The sequence below is a fragment of the Mycetomoellerius zeteki genome, unplaced genomic scaffold (genome assembly GCF_001594055.1).
Source record: "Mycetomoellerius zeteki isolate Tzet28-1 unplaced genomic scaffold, Tzet1.0 scaffold411, whole genome shotgun sequence".
NCBI lineage: Eukaryota > Metazoa > Arthropoda > Insecta > Hymenoptera > Formicidae > Mycetomoellerius > Mycetomoellerius zeteki.
This window is the reverse complement of record NW_017257405.1, coordinates 15,915-33,250: the sequence shown is the minus strand read 5'-3', so window position 1 is coordinate 33,250 and position 17,336 is coordinate 15,915. Positions and strand designations below refer to the sequence as shown.

The following is a 17,336-nucleotide window of genomic DNA, read 5'->3' as shown; positions in this document are numbered from 1 at the left end:
CATCGTGTATCTAGTCGATCACAGAGAGTCTATATTCCCAATTATTTGTAAAATCGCACGCAAGTGGCATCAGGAAACTAAACATTCGCTTATCCAATGATCACGTGGCGTATGTATATATATATATATATATTTATATAATTCCACGCACGCACGCACGCACACATTCGCAAATACATATGTGTATGAAATAAATAACGAAAGGATGATCCACGAAATAATATCTAAATAATATCTGCCTCCTGATGTTATCCAGTAAAATTATGATGATAAATAAAGCTGTTTGTACAAAGCGGAAGATAATTCTTTCTCTCCCCCCCCGCCCTTTCTTGTAATCTTATAATCTTATAAAACTGTCTCTTATTGTAAGGAACAAAATGCTATTTTGTAAGTGGCAGTCCTCCATAGCTGAGCCGTCTCTGTAGCGAGACGGTTCTTCCACAGAACTTGTCTCTCTTACATAGCGGAATAATAAAAAATAAAATTTCTTACGTCGCGTGATTAAAAGTATATTACATATGTTTACTTATATATTCTGCAACTCATTAATTTCTCCCGCTCACTTTCTCTCTTTCTCACATATATATGTATATACACATTTTCATACATCTCACATTTGCAATTATTTCAAACATTACTTACGCAATGCAATTGCATTGAATCAAAGTAAGTTTACGTCCATTATAATTATGTATAATAAACTTGCACACAACCATTTTTCATTTCCTTAGAGATACATGTTGCAATAATGACTTTGACAGAACCGTTCTTCTTTCACGTGCATACAAAATATCTTGAGAAATTTGCATCCGTGCTTTCTTTTTTTTAACATACTCCTCTGTGTATACTTTTCTTTCGTACAGTTCAGTTAAACGTCTGCGACAGCACGGCTGTTATTAACGACGACAGCTTGTCAAAGATTATTGCGTCATTTTGTATTAATCTTGTAAATTCGCTATTCTATCTTTCCTCTGGCTCATATAAAAATAACACGCAATGCGAAGCTATCCAACATTGCTTTGTACATTCGCCCGTGCTCCAATGAAACAAAGTTGAACTTAACGAATCTAAAAAGTGTTCATTGCCAAACTATGACGATTATTCGTACTATTGAGACGCGAAAAGCTATTAATGTAACTTAATATAGAATGTAATGAAAGCGATTGCCGATACAAGCCGACAAAAGTTTCACAAGACAGAGCTATTGATAAAATCTGATCCAATTATGCTATATAATAATTCTTGCAAATTTATTTCGTAACGAAAGGAAAAGTCGCATGTTTCAAAAAAAAAAAAAAAAAATTCCATCCGATAAAACGCACGATTTGTAAACAATATTTACCGTTCTTTCTTCAAATCTGTAACGAAAAAAAAAGACTAGCGATTCTATTCGACAGAAACAGCGATGCGAGTAATAACGACAGAACTAATAGCATCAGTATTTAATTGTTAATTAGCACTAATATTTAATTAGTCTAGCACTATCAATGTACATTTTATCCGGATATTGTGTAGTCATCAGGCCAAATGTCATCTCTATCATCGTCGATCGATATTAAAAATCGCAAAGAAACTAAGCTCTATTATAGATCAATACTTCCGACATCATCCGTGTTATGTGTATTAAAGTGTGTTACATTCATTCTGGATAATAAAATAATACGGTAGATCATTTTTACAGAATGCATCGATGGATTTATCAATTTCAACTACATTTTATAACACTCTGCTTTCCGTTTAACTAAACATATGTATCTTACGTTCTCAGTTTATAAAGAGGAGGATGTAAGAGTGTAGGTAAAGAGAATAGATCCACACCACCGCTTTAACATCACTTCATTTCACATAAACGTAATGATCCGCGAGTATTAGCATTCTGTGTTAATTACGTTTACAATTAATCTCGTATTTACATGTTATCCATTACTTAGAACATAATATAATTCCGTTTAATGTTGTTTCACTCTCACTTTATCGTTTGCAATAAGGAGAAACGTACCGAAAGTATTGTATGTATACACACGAAATAGATTAAATAGATTATTTATGGTAGAGAAGAAATAATTATGGGTAGTACGATAAGCTAAAAAGCAATCTTGATCTTTTCCCTATAATCTTTATATAGATCTTAAGGATCATGGATAATTACCAGTTGTGACATTAAAATGTGAATCTAGGAGGGTCACATATACATTTTATATATAACAATACTTTATGTACATCATTGTGAGCATCTCGCAAAGTTATACCGCAATAAAAAAAGAAGAAAAAACAGAAGAAAATATGGAATCGTGTGTAAGTAGATCTCTCGATTTGTGTGCTATCTAAAATGAGAAATATAAAAATATATATATATATATGTATGTATATCTCGATTCTGAACTAAACATTGTGTGGGCGCATGTTTTACGACATGCACGAATTGCCGAATTTCTGCAAATAAAATCTTTAGCGTAACTATTCTCATTCGTTTCTCATTCGTTAAAATTTCAATGTCTTGAAAAAACTGAGTGTACATCTATAAAAATGCATTAATCGACATAGTGCAAATGCTTAGAATAACTTTGTGAAAATTTTGCATTGAATCTTTCAGATCTGTGACCAATGACTCTCGGTCATACTTACATGCAGATGAATTAATGCTACCAAAGAATGTGTATCCTTCACACAACTTGTTGAGAACTTAAACTCACGATTCTATTCTCGACACAGTTACAATAAAAAAAAAACTGTCAAGCTTAACTCTCAATCAGTATCTCGCGGTTCAAGTATTTTAACAATGCTTGAAATGACATTATTAATATCCGGATAATAAGTTTCGAACTTATTTCACACTATACGATACAACGATTTTATTGAATTTAATGCGTTTCTTTAAAATAAATATCAATTAATTAAATATATAGTCTGACTGAAAAAAATTATATATTTACTACAAGAAATATATATTTTATTTAGTTATTTAGTTAGTAATATCTTTTTAAATAACCGCGCTATCTCTTTCTCTTTCTTTTAGTAAAATCTTGAACATTTGTTAGTTATTGTAAGTATTTCTTTCACACAATATATCGACTTGAAAAATGTGCTGTTCATTTTAACATTAAAAAATAATTAAATTATTAAAAAAGTAGCTAAAAAATTTTTTTGCAACAAACTGTGACCAAAAAAGGCAGACATGCACTCTTAAAAAAAAATATATATATACATATATACACATAAGTCTCATTTATCGGATATAATTACCGGATTATAAGAAAATTTATATTATCAATGAAGAATTATCTCATTATTGGAATTAAAATTCAAACTAAAATTTAAATAAATATATGGAAAGTAATGGAATTGAAATGTGTAATTAGACCGTTATAGTGTGAATAAAGTCGTTTTTCGCAGCTATTTTCAGTATAGAACGAAGAATTAATTTGTAATACTTTAATTCGTAAGTTGTGTGTGTGTGTGTGTGTGTGTGTGTGTGTGTGTGTGTGTGTGTATAGATATCACTTTACTTCATAACTGAACCGATAAAAATTGCACCATTTACTTATTCTATACGGATTCGCAACAAATCCTGATAAAGATCGATAGAATAACATCAAAACTATTCGTCATGTCCAAACGCAACTCTCAATTTAATGTTATTTAAGGTTGTGTAATAGTATAAGAATTACTCGCCCACTTTGCGTCATTGTTTTGACCGTTAGTATCGGCATCGGTATTTGCATCCTCTGACAGATCACCATCCGCGCCTGACAACAGATGCAAAAACATAAAATAATTAGATAAAATAAGATATATATTATACATGAAACGATCAACGTACAAATTTACGAATTAAGTTAACTCAAAAAGACTCGAAACTTACCCGTCTCTTCCTCTTCATCCTCTTCTTCTTCCTCTTCTTCTTTTTCTTCTTCTTCTTCTTCTTCTTCTTCTTCTTCTTCTTCTTCTTCTTCTTCTTCTTCTTCTTCTTCTTCTTCTTCTTCTTCTTCTTCTTCTTCTTCTTCGGAAGAGGAATCACTGTCGCTATCTGTGCTCTCGGAATTTGCCGAAAGGGAACATTGATCATATTGTTCAGGTTCGAAATAGACCTCTGCACCAGGGAAAATATACCTGCCTGCTGCCAATTGATAATAGGAATTTTCTGTAAAAAAGAATCCCAACTGTATTAATATTTTTGTTACAAGAATACTAAAATATGTATTTGCAAAAATACATAGTAGGTTTTTGTACCCGGTAATCTAGTAGCGAGGCTCTCCCGAATCTTTGATTGCCAGCAGTGTCTCTCTAATCTTCTGTTCTTCAATTCAGTTATATGAAACTTTTCTTCTGTGCTATCAGTGCTGTTACAACTGTCACCTATGCCAGAATCCAATACAGAGTCTACCGATGCTTGCCTCGGTTTCAGTATCGTTTTATCCGATTCGGTAGCATCTAGATTCGCGTCGTCATACTTGTTCGATTTTTCACACTTATTTAGCGACTTGTGAGACTCCAGAGTATTTTCTCTTATTACAGCTTCTGAAGAAAAAGATAATACCGTCGGTACCACCTGACATTCTTCCGAATTATTTTCATATGTAATGTGAAGTTCGTTTTCTGACGAGATCATTGTGTGTTTATTCACTTTCACTGGTGATGTGGAATTCATAACTTCTGTCTCGTGTGCGCTACCAAAATTCATCCTCTTAGGACTATTCCCTATACTAGTGTCGCCCGATCGTCTTTTTGGACTTTCTCCTAGAATATTAAAGCTCTCTTCCGGATTTTCCGCCTGAACATGATTACTATGCAAAGATGATACGCAGACATTGATATCGTTTGTATGGTGGTGAGGCATTACATTCGTAGTGATAGAAAGGCTATCCTGACTTTCAGTCGAGGATACAACAGTGTGAGGTTTCAAATCGACTTCTGCACTATCGCGCGATACTTCGGTATTACTTGTCGTGTCTTGACTCTGTTCCCAAGTATCATCAGACAGACATCGCAATGGTAAGAGCTGCGAGACTTCCGTCAGAAATTTATCGTACCAACAAACTTCCTCATAAGTATCGCCCATTCTGCACAATGCCGATAAAATTGATACGTTCGTTAAATACAAATTTAATGTATGCATATTTTTGGTACACACATTTTTAATTTTAAGAAAAAAATTAAATATGTTTTGCATAAAGTTTTCATATAAAAAATTCAACCTCTTACTTACAAATGGCAAATTTGATTTATAATAATGTCACCATCTCCCAACAGTTCAACGTCAAACTTGAGATGTGGTAATGGTTCTCGGTTAATGAGGATCTGCGGTACATGCGACGGAATGGATGAAGGAATTAGGGCAACCGGTCGAACTTTCAAGGATGATCCAATAACTATTAGGAGGTCGCAATCGTCCTTGTCTTTGGCCATCGCGTCATGGAAAGCATCTGGAAGGCCTTCGCCAAAGAAGACGATATCTGGCTTCATTATACCTTGCGACACCAAATCTGAGAATAACACACAAGAGAGAGAGAGAGAGAATTATTAAATTTAATTAAATTAACAATAATTTCAATTAATTTATATTGAACGATTATTTAAAATGGCATTTTTGTAATGTTCCGCTCAATCGTAACATGTAGTATTGTTGAATTGAGGAAACGGGAAACAATCCAGGACAATAAACGACAAGCCTCGAAATAGTCGCGAAACACGGCACTCACACAGGTAAGTGCAATCTTTTAAGTTTACCTTTATATGCTTATTAAAAAGCGAGGCTTTATTCGCAGTTACGATTGATGATATCAACTTATGTGTTGGATCAGTAACTTCATTTAGTTCGAGACATTCCGAGAAGAAGAGTAGATAACGTTCTCTCATTGGCCATCGATTCGCGACATTATATAGCAAAGGCTAACAATGAAAAACTATCACTAATGATAGTTATATAACCCTCCGTATCATATTGAAATTGACAAGCCATTACGAAAGACTGCAAATAAATACACTATCAGCAAGGATTATGTAAAAACGAGTTGCTCTATTTACCTCTGTAGTTCTCGCTGCAATTCATTTCGGACAGAGAGGGCAATGCGTTGACACGGCACTTTGGACACGTAGGTATCCTCTGTGCAAAGATATCTTCCCTGATGTCATTCGCTCTGACTTGATATTTACACTTTGTACACGATGCGGTAGCGAAAGAGCCTTCAACGAAAAATATATGGTAATTAAAAAATATAGTTGACATAACTATACGTAATTGTATATACAAGCTTACAAGCTATATTACAAACTGCATAAACTGACAATAATGTTGCAATAATACAACATACTTCAACAAGATGTACAATGTTTCTTTCTTACTGTTAATTAAAAAAGAAAACTTTCCAATTGCGAACTTCACAATATCGAAAGCTATCAATATAATATATATTTATCAATAAAAAACCAATCAAAAACTTTTAATAAAATTTAATATACTAAAAAATTTGAATGTTTTTCATGTATAAACGTGTAATAAACACGTATAACAATATTATATTTACCATGACATTCAATCACATTTTCGATACCGGCGACTTGTTCCAAAGTGTCAATATTTTGTGAATAATTCCTCAAGAGCTTCTTCTGTTTTTCTAACATTTTGATGAACCTATGACAAGGGCTAGGTTTAAACTGCCCTGGATATATCTCGCGCGCAAATTTGTAGAATGGTCTGGGATCTTGACTAAAATAATCAATGTCAAACATAGCCTAGAAATAAATACAGTAAATACAAATTAAACGAATTCTTTGTAATTGTGCAAAATCTTTAATTATATATACAGGGTGTCTCAAAAAAACGGATCAAAACACAATGGGGACGTAGATTGGATCAAGGGAAACAAAACAGTCCCGCGCCGCCCGGCCGGCGCGTCATGCGATCGGTGGGGATGGTAGGCCGTCCTGCCGGCAGCAGTACATGAGCAGTAGGCTGGTCGGACGCTTGTATTCGCCTATCTTTAAATGTTAATATCTCATTAAATATTGCGTCAACTGCAAAATGGTACAAAATTGTTTTGTTCCCCTTGATCCAATCTACGTTCCCATTGTGTTTCGATCCGTTTTTTTGAGACACCCTGTATATATATAAAAGATCAAAATGTTAAAAGAGTAAGGATACTAATTATAAACTACTTATAATTCAAATAATTATGAAATCGAACGATTTTGAAATATACCTGCGGATCTGGTAAGTCTGGAAAATCCTGTGCTAATCTTGAATAAATACCATCTCTACTTCTAAAATCAGGAATACCGCAGCTGACACTTACGCCCGCGCCAGTCAATACTATAATTTTCTTGCTACTGCGTATTAATCGTACGACATCAGATAAGGTATTTATATGTTTAAGCTTTTGCCGTCTTGGAGGTTCGGACATCATGTTGATTATAATCTAAAATTGGCATAACCAAGCGTTATTTTTATGTAACAATTTTTTTGCTAAACCTTAAAAATATTGTAGAACTAAAAGATGTTTTATATCTATACCTTCCATAAAGTGAGATCGTCAACTTGTTCAGGAACCTGTATGGAATCCATGAGGAGATTGTGTAGGAGATCTCTAGGATTGGCACCCGTCAACATCTGTTTCTGAATCCATGAAGAAGCATTTCTCCACTGATGATTGACTTCTGCTTCTCCAGAGAGATCGGACAAACCTGATAAATCCGATAGGTTTGAGACAGTGGAGGATACTTCATCTTTCTCATCTGCAGTATCAATGCTGAAATGGTATCAAGTGATACAAAATTTGAAATAATTATTAAATATAACATATAGAGTATTATGCAATGATAAACTATGTTATAAACTATTTTTGTACACAATTATTAGGAATAGTAACTAATCTTTTCAACATGTTATGAGTTTGTTGGATTTTATCGTTTTATAAAGACAAAAAATCAAATTTTTGTTTTCTTAAACAAATTTTTTTTTCTTAAATAAATCAATTCTTCTAATTACTTAGGATAAATTTTTTAAGATAAGATCGAAAAGTGATCATTTTAAGAAATGTTTTACATTTTATGTCAGAATAAAATAAAATTTTTGAAATAAAAAAATTTACTTCCAAACAAAATAGTTTGCAATATTTTTTACTTCGTATATATGCATAGCTTTATAGATAAGACTTACGGACAACCAGTATCATTACTAATGGAGTCAACCCTTAATGGTGGTGATGTTAAACTCGAGGCTGCAGGAGATATGGAAGCTGATTTAGATTCATCACTCAGTTCGTTAAATCCACTGTCTGTACCAAGTGCTTCTATATAATAATAATAATATGTTTAATATAAAATTATATACACACATATATATATATTTAATAATAATACGTTCTTTTTCTACCCCAAGTTCTAAACTGGTGTACGTCGGTGCAATAAATTAGAGTGAAACAGATGTAGTTTGTTTCAATCTACTTTATTGCACTATTATAGTTCAGAATTCTTCGAAACAGAAAAGCTGACCTTAATTTACATTATTAATAGAGAATGCATATTATAGGTTACTATTGTCTCGATATAATGGGTGCGTTCAGCAGAACGTTTGTTTTGCAACTGTTGTAAATTTCCTTCGCGCTAATTGGATCATACTTTTAGATCTAGAAGAATGGTCCTATCTCAGCAGACAATCATAAAACGGTTGCAAAACTGTTGAGTCTGCTGAACGCAGCCATTGTTAAATTAAAAGTCGACTGGAGTGACGAACTAACTGATGTGAACCTCATTCGCGGTGTAAGCCTACACGTATCTACTACATTTTATGTTGTAAAAGAAATATCTTGCCCTTTTTATTTCTCTTTTTTACGAAACTTTATTATCATACAGAGCCAGATTTTGCAATTTGGCTCTTAAATAAATTATAATAATAAAGAAGACAGAACTTCGCCGATCGCTGTTTTACTGACTTACACAGAGGCTAGGTTTACACCGTGCATTTAGGCCGCGACCTATAATGTCCTTGTTTATCCTGTAGGTTAAACAAAGACATCTATCGTATAGGTCGCGGACTAAGCGCACGGTGTAAACGTAGCCATATACAATTAAACAATACGTACGTATTGTATACATGTATGTACGTACATACTCTCAACTAGTAAGAGCCTGGATACGCGCAAGACAAATATAGTAGCAATATTTGACCCTTCTTCTTGAGAGATTCTCCTGTTTGGATTTCCGACCCAACATAAAGGTTCATAAAGGGTCACAGTACCATATATTTGACTCTTCATTTGCCCCGGTCTTACCAACTCCGATTAAATTTCAGTATTGCCAACTGCATGACTAAAAACAACCTAATTTTCTGGCAGCTGTGAAAACCGATGTGGTATTAACAACAGCACAGGTCCTTATTAATGGCAAATTTCTCAATCGCGAAGAAGCTATACGAGTTGAGCACGTGAGTACTCGGCGCCCCGCCAGAAAAGAATGTTTTCAAGTCTTGCAGTTAGCAATATTTAATCGGCCGATTAAGTTAATCGAAGTTGGCGAAACCGGCCCAATTAGCTTAGGACCCGGTTTTTCATATTCTGGTTAACTTGTGATTAGACTCAACCTAATGTTTTACCCAATGAGCTTCATCTATCATGATGTCATGGATGAAGCCCATTGGGTGAAATTACATCAGGTTAAGCATAAATTAATCAGATAATGGCTGCGTTCAGCAGAAAAAGCAGCTTTGCAACTGTTGTAAAATTCTTCAATTGATTCTTGCTTTTGGTTCCTTATAGATCTAAACGTATAAACCAATCATATTGAAGAATTTTACAACAGTTGCAAAGCTGCTTTCTCTGCTGAACGCAGCCAATGAAAAATTGAGCCTTAAAAGCGTACATACATATAATTTCATGCTGCTGTTCGATGTTCATTTTTAGCATTGAACAGTCACGTGATCAAAATTGACGAATATCAATTTGTAGCTATTTTGACGCTAAAGTGAGCGAGACGAAAAGGTATATTTACATATTCCATCTGCAATGCTGTCTTTATACTTATTTCGTGAAGACTACTGAGACCGGTACACACAGTTGGTTTTTACATTTAAGATGTGTGAAGTACTGTCTTAAGATATTACGATAAGCCAATCACAAAAACCGTATTGGTATCTTTTAAGGTCTTAAAATAAGACTATAAATATACCAGTCTGAGCATCTTCTTACTTGAGGATTTCTAACAGTCTCTAATCCAAACGATTTACGAAACATCGATGACTATATATTGTAAATATTGCTACATCCTTGCATCGCACGTATATACATACATACATACATATACACATATGAAATTCTCAAGTTTACACTATTTTTTTATACTAAAACTTCTAGATCTAGATTTATAAAAAAAGCACATTATTAGGCCAATATTACATGCGTCCGTTTTTGTCGCATGACAAATTTTTCAAGCCTGTTGATTGGCTATAAGACAAAGAGATCCGAGAGCCTCTCTGTCTCGCAGCCAATTATCACGTTTGAAAAATCTGTCGTACGACAAAAAACGGACGCATGTAATATTAGCCTTATTCTTTAATCAGTAATCCCTAGTTCAAACTAGAAAAATTCTCAATAAAAGTCTAGACACGAGCTGCGTTTTGTATTGTATGTAGGCTCTTTTGTTTCAGCAAAATCACGCGAGAGAGGAGAGAGAAAACATACATATTCACTATTTCTTTGGTAAATGTTCCGATTAGGGGACCCCCCCCAATGACCTTGACCTTGACATATATTGTCAAGGTCATTACCCTGAGTAACCTCCAACAGGTTTTAGCCGTCGCTCGTCCTTCGTTAAAAAGTTATTAACAAAAAAAAGTTTTACTATATATCGCAAAAATTCTGTACTTTAAAATAAATACACACACATATGCATACAGACACACACGGAGGTGAGAGCCAGGCGCCCATTTGCAGGGGGGAGAGGGGGGTGAGAGTCGAGGGTGAGAGTCGTGTGCCCCTTTGCAGGGGGGAGAGGGGTGAGATTCGAAGGTGAGAGTCGTGCGCCCCTTTGCAGGGGGGAGGGGAGGTGAGAGTCGAAGGTGAGATTCGCGCGCTCCTCTGTAGGGGGTGAGGGGGGATGAGAGTTGAAGGTGAGAATCGAGCACCCTTTTGCAGGGGGTGAGGGGGGGATGAAAGTCGAAGGTGAGAGTTGGGCGCCCCTTTGCAGAGGGGAAGGTGAGAGTCAAAGGTCAGAGTCATCTAAGCTATGTAAAGCAGTTAAAGAATTATTAACTTTAACTGTTAATAACTTTTTAACGAAGGACGAGCGATGACTAAAACCTGTTGGAAGTTACTCAGGGTCATGACCTTGACAATATATGTCAAGGTCAAGATCATTGGAGGGAGGGTCCCCTAATCGGAACATTTACCATTTCTTTCTCTTCCTGTTTTATCTTTTTCATATTTATTTCAGGAGAGCTGTTAAAATATGCCGAACAAAAATGGCAGTTTCGTGTCGTCCAGACTTTTATTAGAGGATCTTTAGTAAATGTTACAGATCGACAAACAAAACTAATTTTTTCAACTTTCTTCACTTTCGATATAAAGGCCGGTTTCAAATGCGTTATTGTCTATACTTTAATTATCGGGGGGGGGGGGAATTTTTTTAAAATCTATAAATGCCTACAGCACAAAGTTGCACAAAAAAAGTTGCAGCATCATTGCAGAGATTTTGCAGCAATATTGCTATATTGTATGGGAAAGCAATTAGAAAATAATATGTTAAAAATAATCACATTCGGTCGGTAAAACAGATGATTTTTAGGATTCCCTTAAAAGCCTGCTGGAGTGATGAAATTGTCGAGTCAAGACATTGCAAATCTCCGAATTTACTGAATGAAATAAAAAAATCCTTTTACAGGATTAAAGTAGACGCAAAATTAGGAGGTACTGCAGTGGACTTTATACTAGAATTGAAAAAAAGTTGAAAACTTACACTTTCCAACTCGTAAAGCTGTCATAGATGTTTGATGTAGATGTTTCCTTAGTACAAAAGTTGTATAATTTGTATTGTCAAAATGACAGTGCGACATCCGGCGTATTACGTGCACATACAATACTGAATTTACAGAACAAGATTAAAAGCTCAAAAAAGTTTTATATCGATTTGCAAATTACGTGTACATTATACGAATGCTGAGCGAAGAGACTCGAGAACGATAAATAAAGCAGTAATTGGTTGCACTCAGTAGAGAAAGCAGCTTTGCAGCTATTGTAAAATTCTTCAATACGATTGGTATTTGCTTTTGATTCCTTATGGATCTAAATGTATAAACCAATCATATTGAAGAATTTGACAATAGTTGCAAAGCTGCTCTCTCTGCTGAACGCAGCCATTGTGACTAGTAGGTGTTCGATCTTGCAAGAGATGGCGTTGCAATATCTTGAATAAAAACATACGTAGGCGTTTGAGAGATAGAACGATAGTGTAACAACGTTTTCTCTTGGGATACACTGGGTGTAATCTCGCATCGCACCAGTTGCGTATAAGCGCTACACTGCACTGGAGTAGAGTACACCATGGTGTACACTACTTCAGTATTGCGCTAAAATTATATTCCCGCTTGACTTCCATTTTTTAAATTTAAACGTCACACTGGGTCTACACCGTCCCTTTGAGATGGTGTAGCAAAATCCCACTTCGTGCATAAAATTTGCATTACACCATAGTCACGGAAACACGATACACCGAATGAGTTTGCTTACCACCAGCCATGGAAACACGGTACACTGTCTGGGGTGCGTTCCAAAACTCGACTCTATCAACTCCGAGTATCATTTATCCTTGTTCTTCACCGAATGTTGAACAAGGATAAAAGATACTCGGAGTTGATAGAGTCGAGTTTTGGAACGCACCCCTGAGTGTTGCACTGGTGCGCGATAGTGCAGTCAAAAGACAACGCAATAAGAAATAAATTAAAGATGTAACTATTATCGACTTTTTTTGGAATTAAAAAAATCTGTACTATCGACATCGAACATGTTCATTCGTTACTCCAGCATTCCCTTAATATTATAGAAGAACGAGAAATCGCACGCACGCACGCACGCACGCACGCACGCACGCACGCACGCACGCTTGTTTTCTTACAATATACAATTTTCTTACAATATTAAAATAGATTAGGTTTTCACGTCGATAATATAAATAAATAAAACATATTAAAAACTTTCTTTATTACTTTGAATTAGAAAATGCAAGCATAATTCAATTTATGCGCTTTTCTTAAAACAGATAAATCTTATGACACAATTACGTCAATTATAAAAAATTATTAAGGCATATTTAATGGAATAAAAAAAAACAATCATATGATTATACTAAAGTATAATAAAGACTATAATTGAATTGATTAGTGCAGAAAAGGGATGAGTCCAATTTTGTTCAAAAATAAGTTTTTCTTCTCATTGATCTTGAAATGGGTGGATACATCAGGCTTCTAAGGACCTAAAGACGTTAAAAATCAATAATAAGTGCAGAAAGAGCATAAGTCCAAGATTCAAGATTTGAATAAAATAGATTGCTACATCCCGTCAGAATGTAGAAGCTTTTTTGATGAAATATTTGAATGACCAACACGGCTAAACTTGAAGAGTAATTTAATCTGATTACTCTTCTCTGAGAGAATTAATTTCGAGTAAGAATTTTAACTGTAGTTCTCAAATCGTTTTTGTACATTATACTGTAATGTTTAGCATAAAATTGAGAGATAATTATTGTTGTTTAACATAATTCAAGACAAATCAAGTACTTGTAGTAGCATACCATACAATTTTTAATAAAAGAAATGCTATACGTGCCCAACGTTGAGTGCAGAAAGAGTATGAGACCAAATTTGTAATTTAAGTTTTTTATTTAATAGACAAACATTTCAAGAATATTAAAAAAAATACGATTAATGTCATATATTTAAATTCCCAAAAATAGTTTTGTTCGACAATAATAAGGTTAGAAACAAAACCGTAAAAATAGTTGGTTTTTATCACTGGAATTAAAATCAAGCAGTTTTTTCATTAGCACAGTGAAAAATTTTTTTAAATGTGACTCGTTCCCTCTTTCTGAACTCACCGATTCAATTATAAATGTGACTGTAAAAGATAAATAAATTAGCTTTTTATATTATTGTATGATTATAAAGTAATTACTCAGGTATGTAATTAGAAAAATGGAATTTCTGCATGCAGATATTTTGTGTCAAAATGATATTCAAAACACGAATATCCCGTTTACATCCCGACTTGAGGAAATGCTAGGAGCACGAACGCGATATATGAAAATTTGTGAAGATACAACTATATCGGATTTGTTCTTTATAGTTATGTACATACAATTTTGCATCTCTCTCATCCTCATTCTAATGTCCCGTGAGGCGTATTTGCCGCGTAACCGCGTAACCAATCAGTAATCAGTAAGACACGAAACCACAGCAGTGGTTCGCTTCTGATTGGTTACGCAGTTAAGCGACATGCGGCAAACACGCCTGATGGGACTCCAACATAATAGCTTCCAATGTTCAATTACGCATCTATCTCATTTCAAATGCAGAAAATATATATAATATATAAAATACTGCTAAAAGAGGATTGCAAACAGACCAAAGAGGCCGCATATGTATGTATATACATACAATGTATATGCATGTAGTTGATGTAGTATAAAGCGCGGCTAAAAACGAAGAAATCCGTGCGAATGCCATCTATGAACACTGTCGAAGAGCGTTAGCAGTGTTAGCACTCCCAGAAATATCCCGATACAATCGATCGACGCCCACTATTCCTTAAGAATGTTGAGACTAGAAGAATCTCAGGCAAAAACCGGGGGAAAAAAGGGGTAGAAGATAAAAATGTATCAGTCGCGACATCAGCCCAGAAGGGATATACTCGGCCGATTGGTCGATCGCAAGGAGAAAATGAGATTACGTGGGAATTGCGACGCGATCAGTCGCGACTGTCATGGCGGCCGTAAACGACCGTGCTACGACCGAGACGCGAAAGACAACGGGCGAAAAGGCGGTGAATCGCCGCCATCTTGGGCGCGAGGCACCCGCGAATTTCGTGGTATTGCGGGCGATCGCGCGACTTTCCAGCGGATTTTGATACCTTCGAGATCGTCGTGTGGGCTGTCGTGTGAAGTCTCGCCGCACTGCGGATCCGCCAAAGCTGCGCTGATGCTCCCGTGGCCTCTGCCGCCATCGACTTTACGACGCTTCACCGGTGACGAATATTCCAGCAGCTCCGAACTCGACGCCATATTCGACAGCAATGCTAAGCAATGCCAAGCAATGCAGCGCATAGTGCGATGCTCTTCGGCCCTCGCCTTGTCCCTCCAGAGGTCGCACCGCGCTGTCCACTCCTGTCTCCCCCACCGACTCCCCCCGACTGTCCACGACACCGCCCTTCTCTTCTTTACCCTTCTCCGTCGTGTCGCTCAGGTCGCTCTCGACAGTTTCGACACTCGCCAGAGTCGCCAGTCGCTGCCAGTGCTGCCAGGCCTACGCAGTTCGAACATTCTGAACTGTTCTGAACTCGGCATAGTTTCTGGTAGATTTCGTAAATTCGTTTGTCGGAAGTTTAAGCGGGGAGCACAGACTTTTGCATAACGTATAACATGTAATGCATAAGAAATTCAATCAATCAGAATTCTTTATTTCATGGAAAGGAAGGAAACGGAGAGCTTTGATTGGTACATTTTCTTATGCATTACGTGTTATGCGTTATGAAAGAGTCTGTGCTCCCCGCTTTATTCGTAGTGTTCCCGTTCCGTGTGATTGCCATAGGCTGCGGTCCACTTGACGTTACAAACGCTTCGAAGCGTTTGAACGACCAATCAAAACAAAGAATTTTACGAATTGACTAATCAAAGAATGCTTCGAAGCGTTTGTAGCGTCAAGTGAACCGCAGCCATAGTTGGTGGAGAGGAAGGATGATGCCATCACTATACTTTCTACTAACTACCTAAGGATTGGTTTATAATAGGCCATAATCTATTAACTTTTTCCGTAATCTGTGAGAGTTGACCAATCACAGTCGAATAATAGGAGAATAATCGACTATGATTGATCAATTCTTATAGATTACGGAAAAAGTTAACAGATTACGGTCTATTATAAACCAACTCTAAGTATCTAGAATACAAGTGTATTGATTAAAGCTCTCTAGAGAAATACAGCAATTCCCTATCGAACAAATACAAATAGGCACGTTCAAGTTGATAAAGCGGCTAGCCTGTTCACCGAGCAAATGAACATAATTGGTTGTTACTTATAGATCCAACCAATCATATTCAATCGCTCGATAAGCTAGACTGCATTCCGTTTCACGCATGATGTGCACAATGCATCATTTATCCTTGTTTAACAATCGGTGAATAACAAAGATAAAAGATATATCATGCGCATCATGCATGAAACGGAACGCAACCCTAGCCGCTTTACCATTTTACTCTGGATCTACAATAGATGTTTTAAGCCTTAAGTCGTAAGAAATTGACCAATTATAGTCGAATTCCAGGAGAATAATCGACTATGATTCGTACATTTCTTATGGCTTAAAACTCTATTGTAGATCCGGGATTATGTCTAATTCACCTGGACGCAGCAAGCGTCAAGCAGCGGAGCAGCAACCAACTAGCAAGGCAATGGCTGCGTTCGGAAATGTCACTCGGATGCCTTCGATGCCTCGGATTCATTATCTGTCTTCGTTTAACATTTAATGTTAAAGAAGGACAGATAACGAATCCGAGACATCGGAGGCATCCGAGCGACGTTTCCGAACGCAGCTAATATTGTTTACGCCACTTACTAGATTCACACTGCATCCGATTTTCGTTGTATGACGCTGTGTATCCAATCAGAAAACAGGGTTCTGATAATACGAAGCAAAATTCATCGGAATCCTGTTTTCTAATTGGTTGCAGACCGTCGTACGACGAAAATCGGATGTAGTGTGAATCCAGCAATTGTAAATATCGCCTTACTGATTGGTTGTTACTCCGCTGCTTGACGTTTGCTGCGTCCAGTGTGAATTACCCCGGATCTACAATAGGGTTTTAAGCCTTAAGCCATAAGAAATGGGCGAATCACAGTCGATTATTCCCCTCGGATTCGACTGTAATTGGTCAATTTCTTACGGCTTAAGTCTTAAAACACCTATTGTAGATCCGGACTTAGGGTCATAGCACACAAAAAAAAACTTAAGCAATAAAACGTAAGCAGTAAGCGAATTGACCAATCACAGTAGAGTCTGTAAGGCCATAACATAAGCAGTAGCGAATCCAACATGTTGATTTCCTTACTGCTTACGTCTTACTGCCTTAAGTTTTTTGTG

The 17,336-nt window shown here is 36.1% G+C and overlaps 2 protein-coding genes across 2 annotated transcripts in view; one reads left to right on the top strand and one right to left on the bottom strand.

Annotated features, from left to right (window-relative positions):
* Positions 1-3,356: 3,356 nt before the first annotated feature.
* Sirt1 (Sirtuin 1) lies at positions 3,357-15,414 on the bottom strand. Its single transcript, XM_018453861.1, has 10 exons — positions 15,111-15,414; positions 8,156-8,288; positions 7,511-7,745; positions 7,200-7,415; positions 6,525-6,732; positions 6,025-6,183; positions 5,207-5,483; positions 4,231-5,060; positions 3,973-4,141; positions 3,357-3,751 (listed from the first exon to the last, which is right to left on the bottom strand). The coding sequence occupies exons 1-10, from the start codon at positions 15,301-15,303 to the stop codon at positions 3,640-3,642; spliced, it is 2,532 nt and encodes an 843-aa protein (XP_018309363.1). The 5' UTR covers positions 15,304-15,414; the 3' UTR covers positions 3,357-3,639.
* A 4-nt stretch (positions 15,415-15,418) lies between these two features.
* Positions 15,419-17,336, top strand: part of Uba3 (Ubiquitin-like activating enzyme 3) — a 5,139-nt gene continuing 3,221 nt past the window's right edge. Inside the window, exon 1 of the mRNA XM_018453860.1 lies at positions 15,419-15,551. The gene's annotated coding sequence lies outside the window, so the exon portion shown is untranslated. The remainder of the gene's footprint in view (positions 15,552-17,336) is intronic.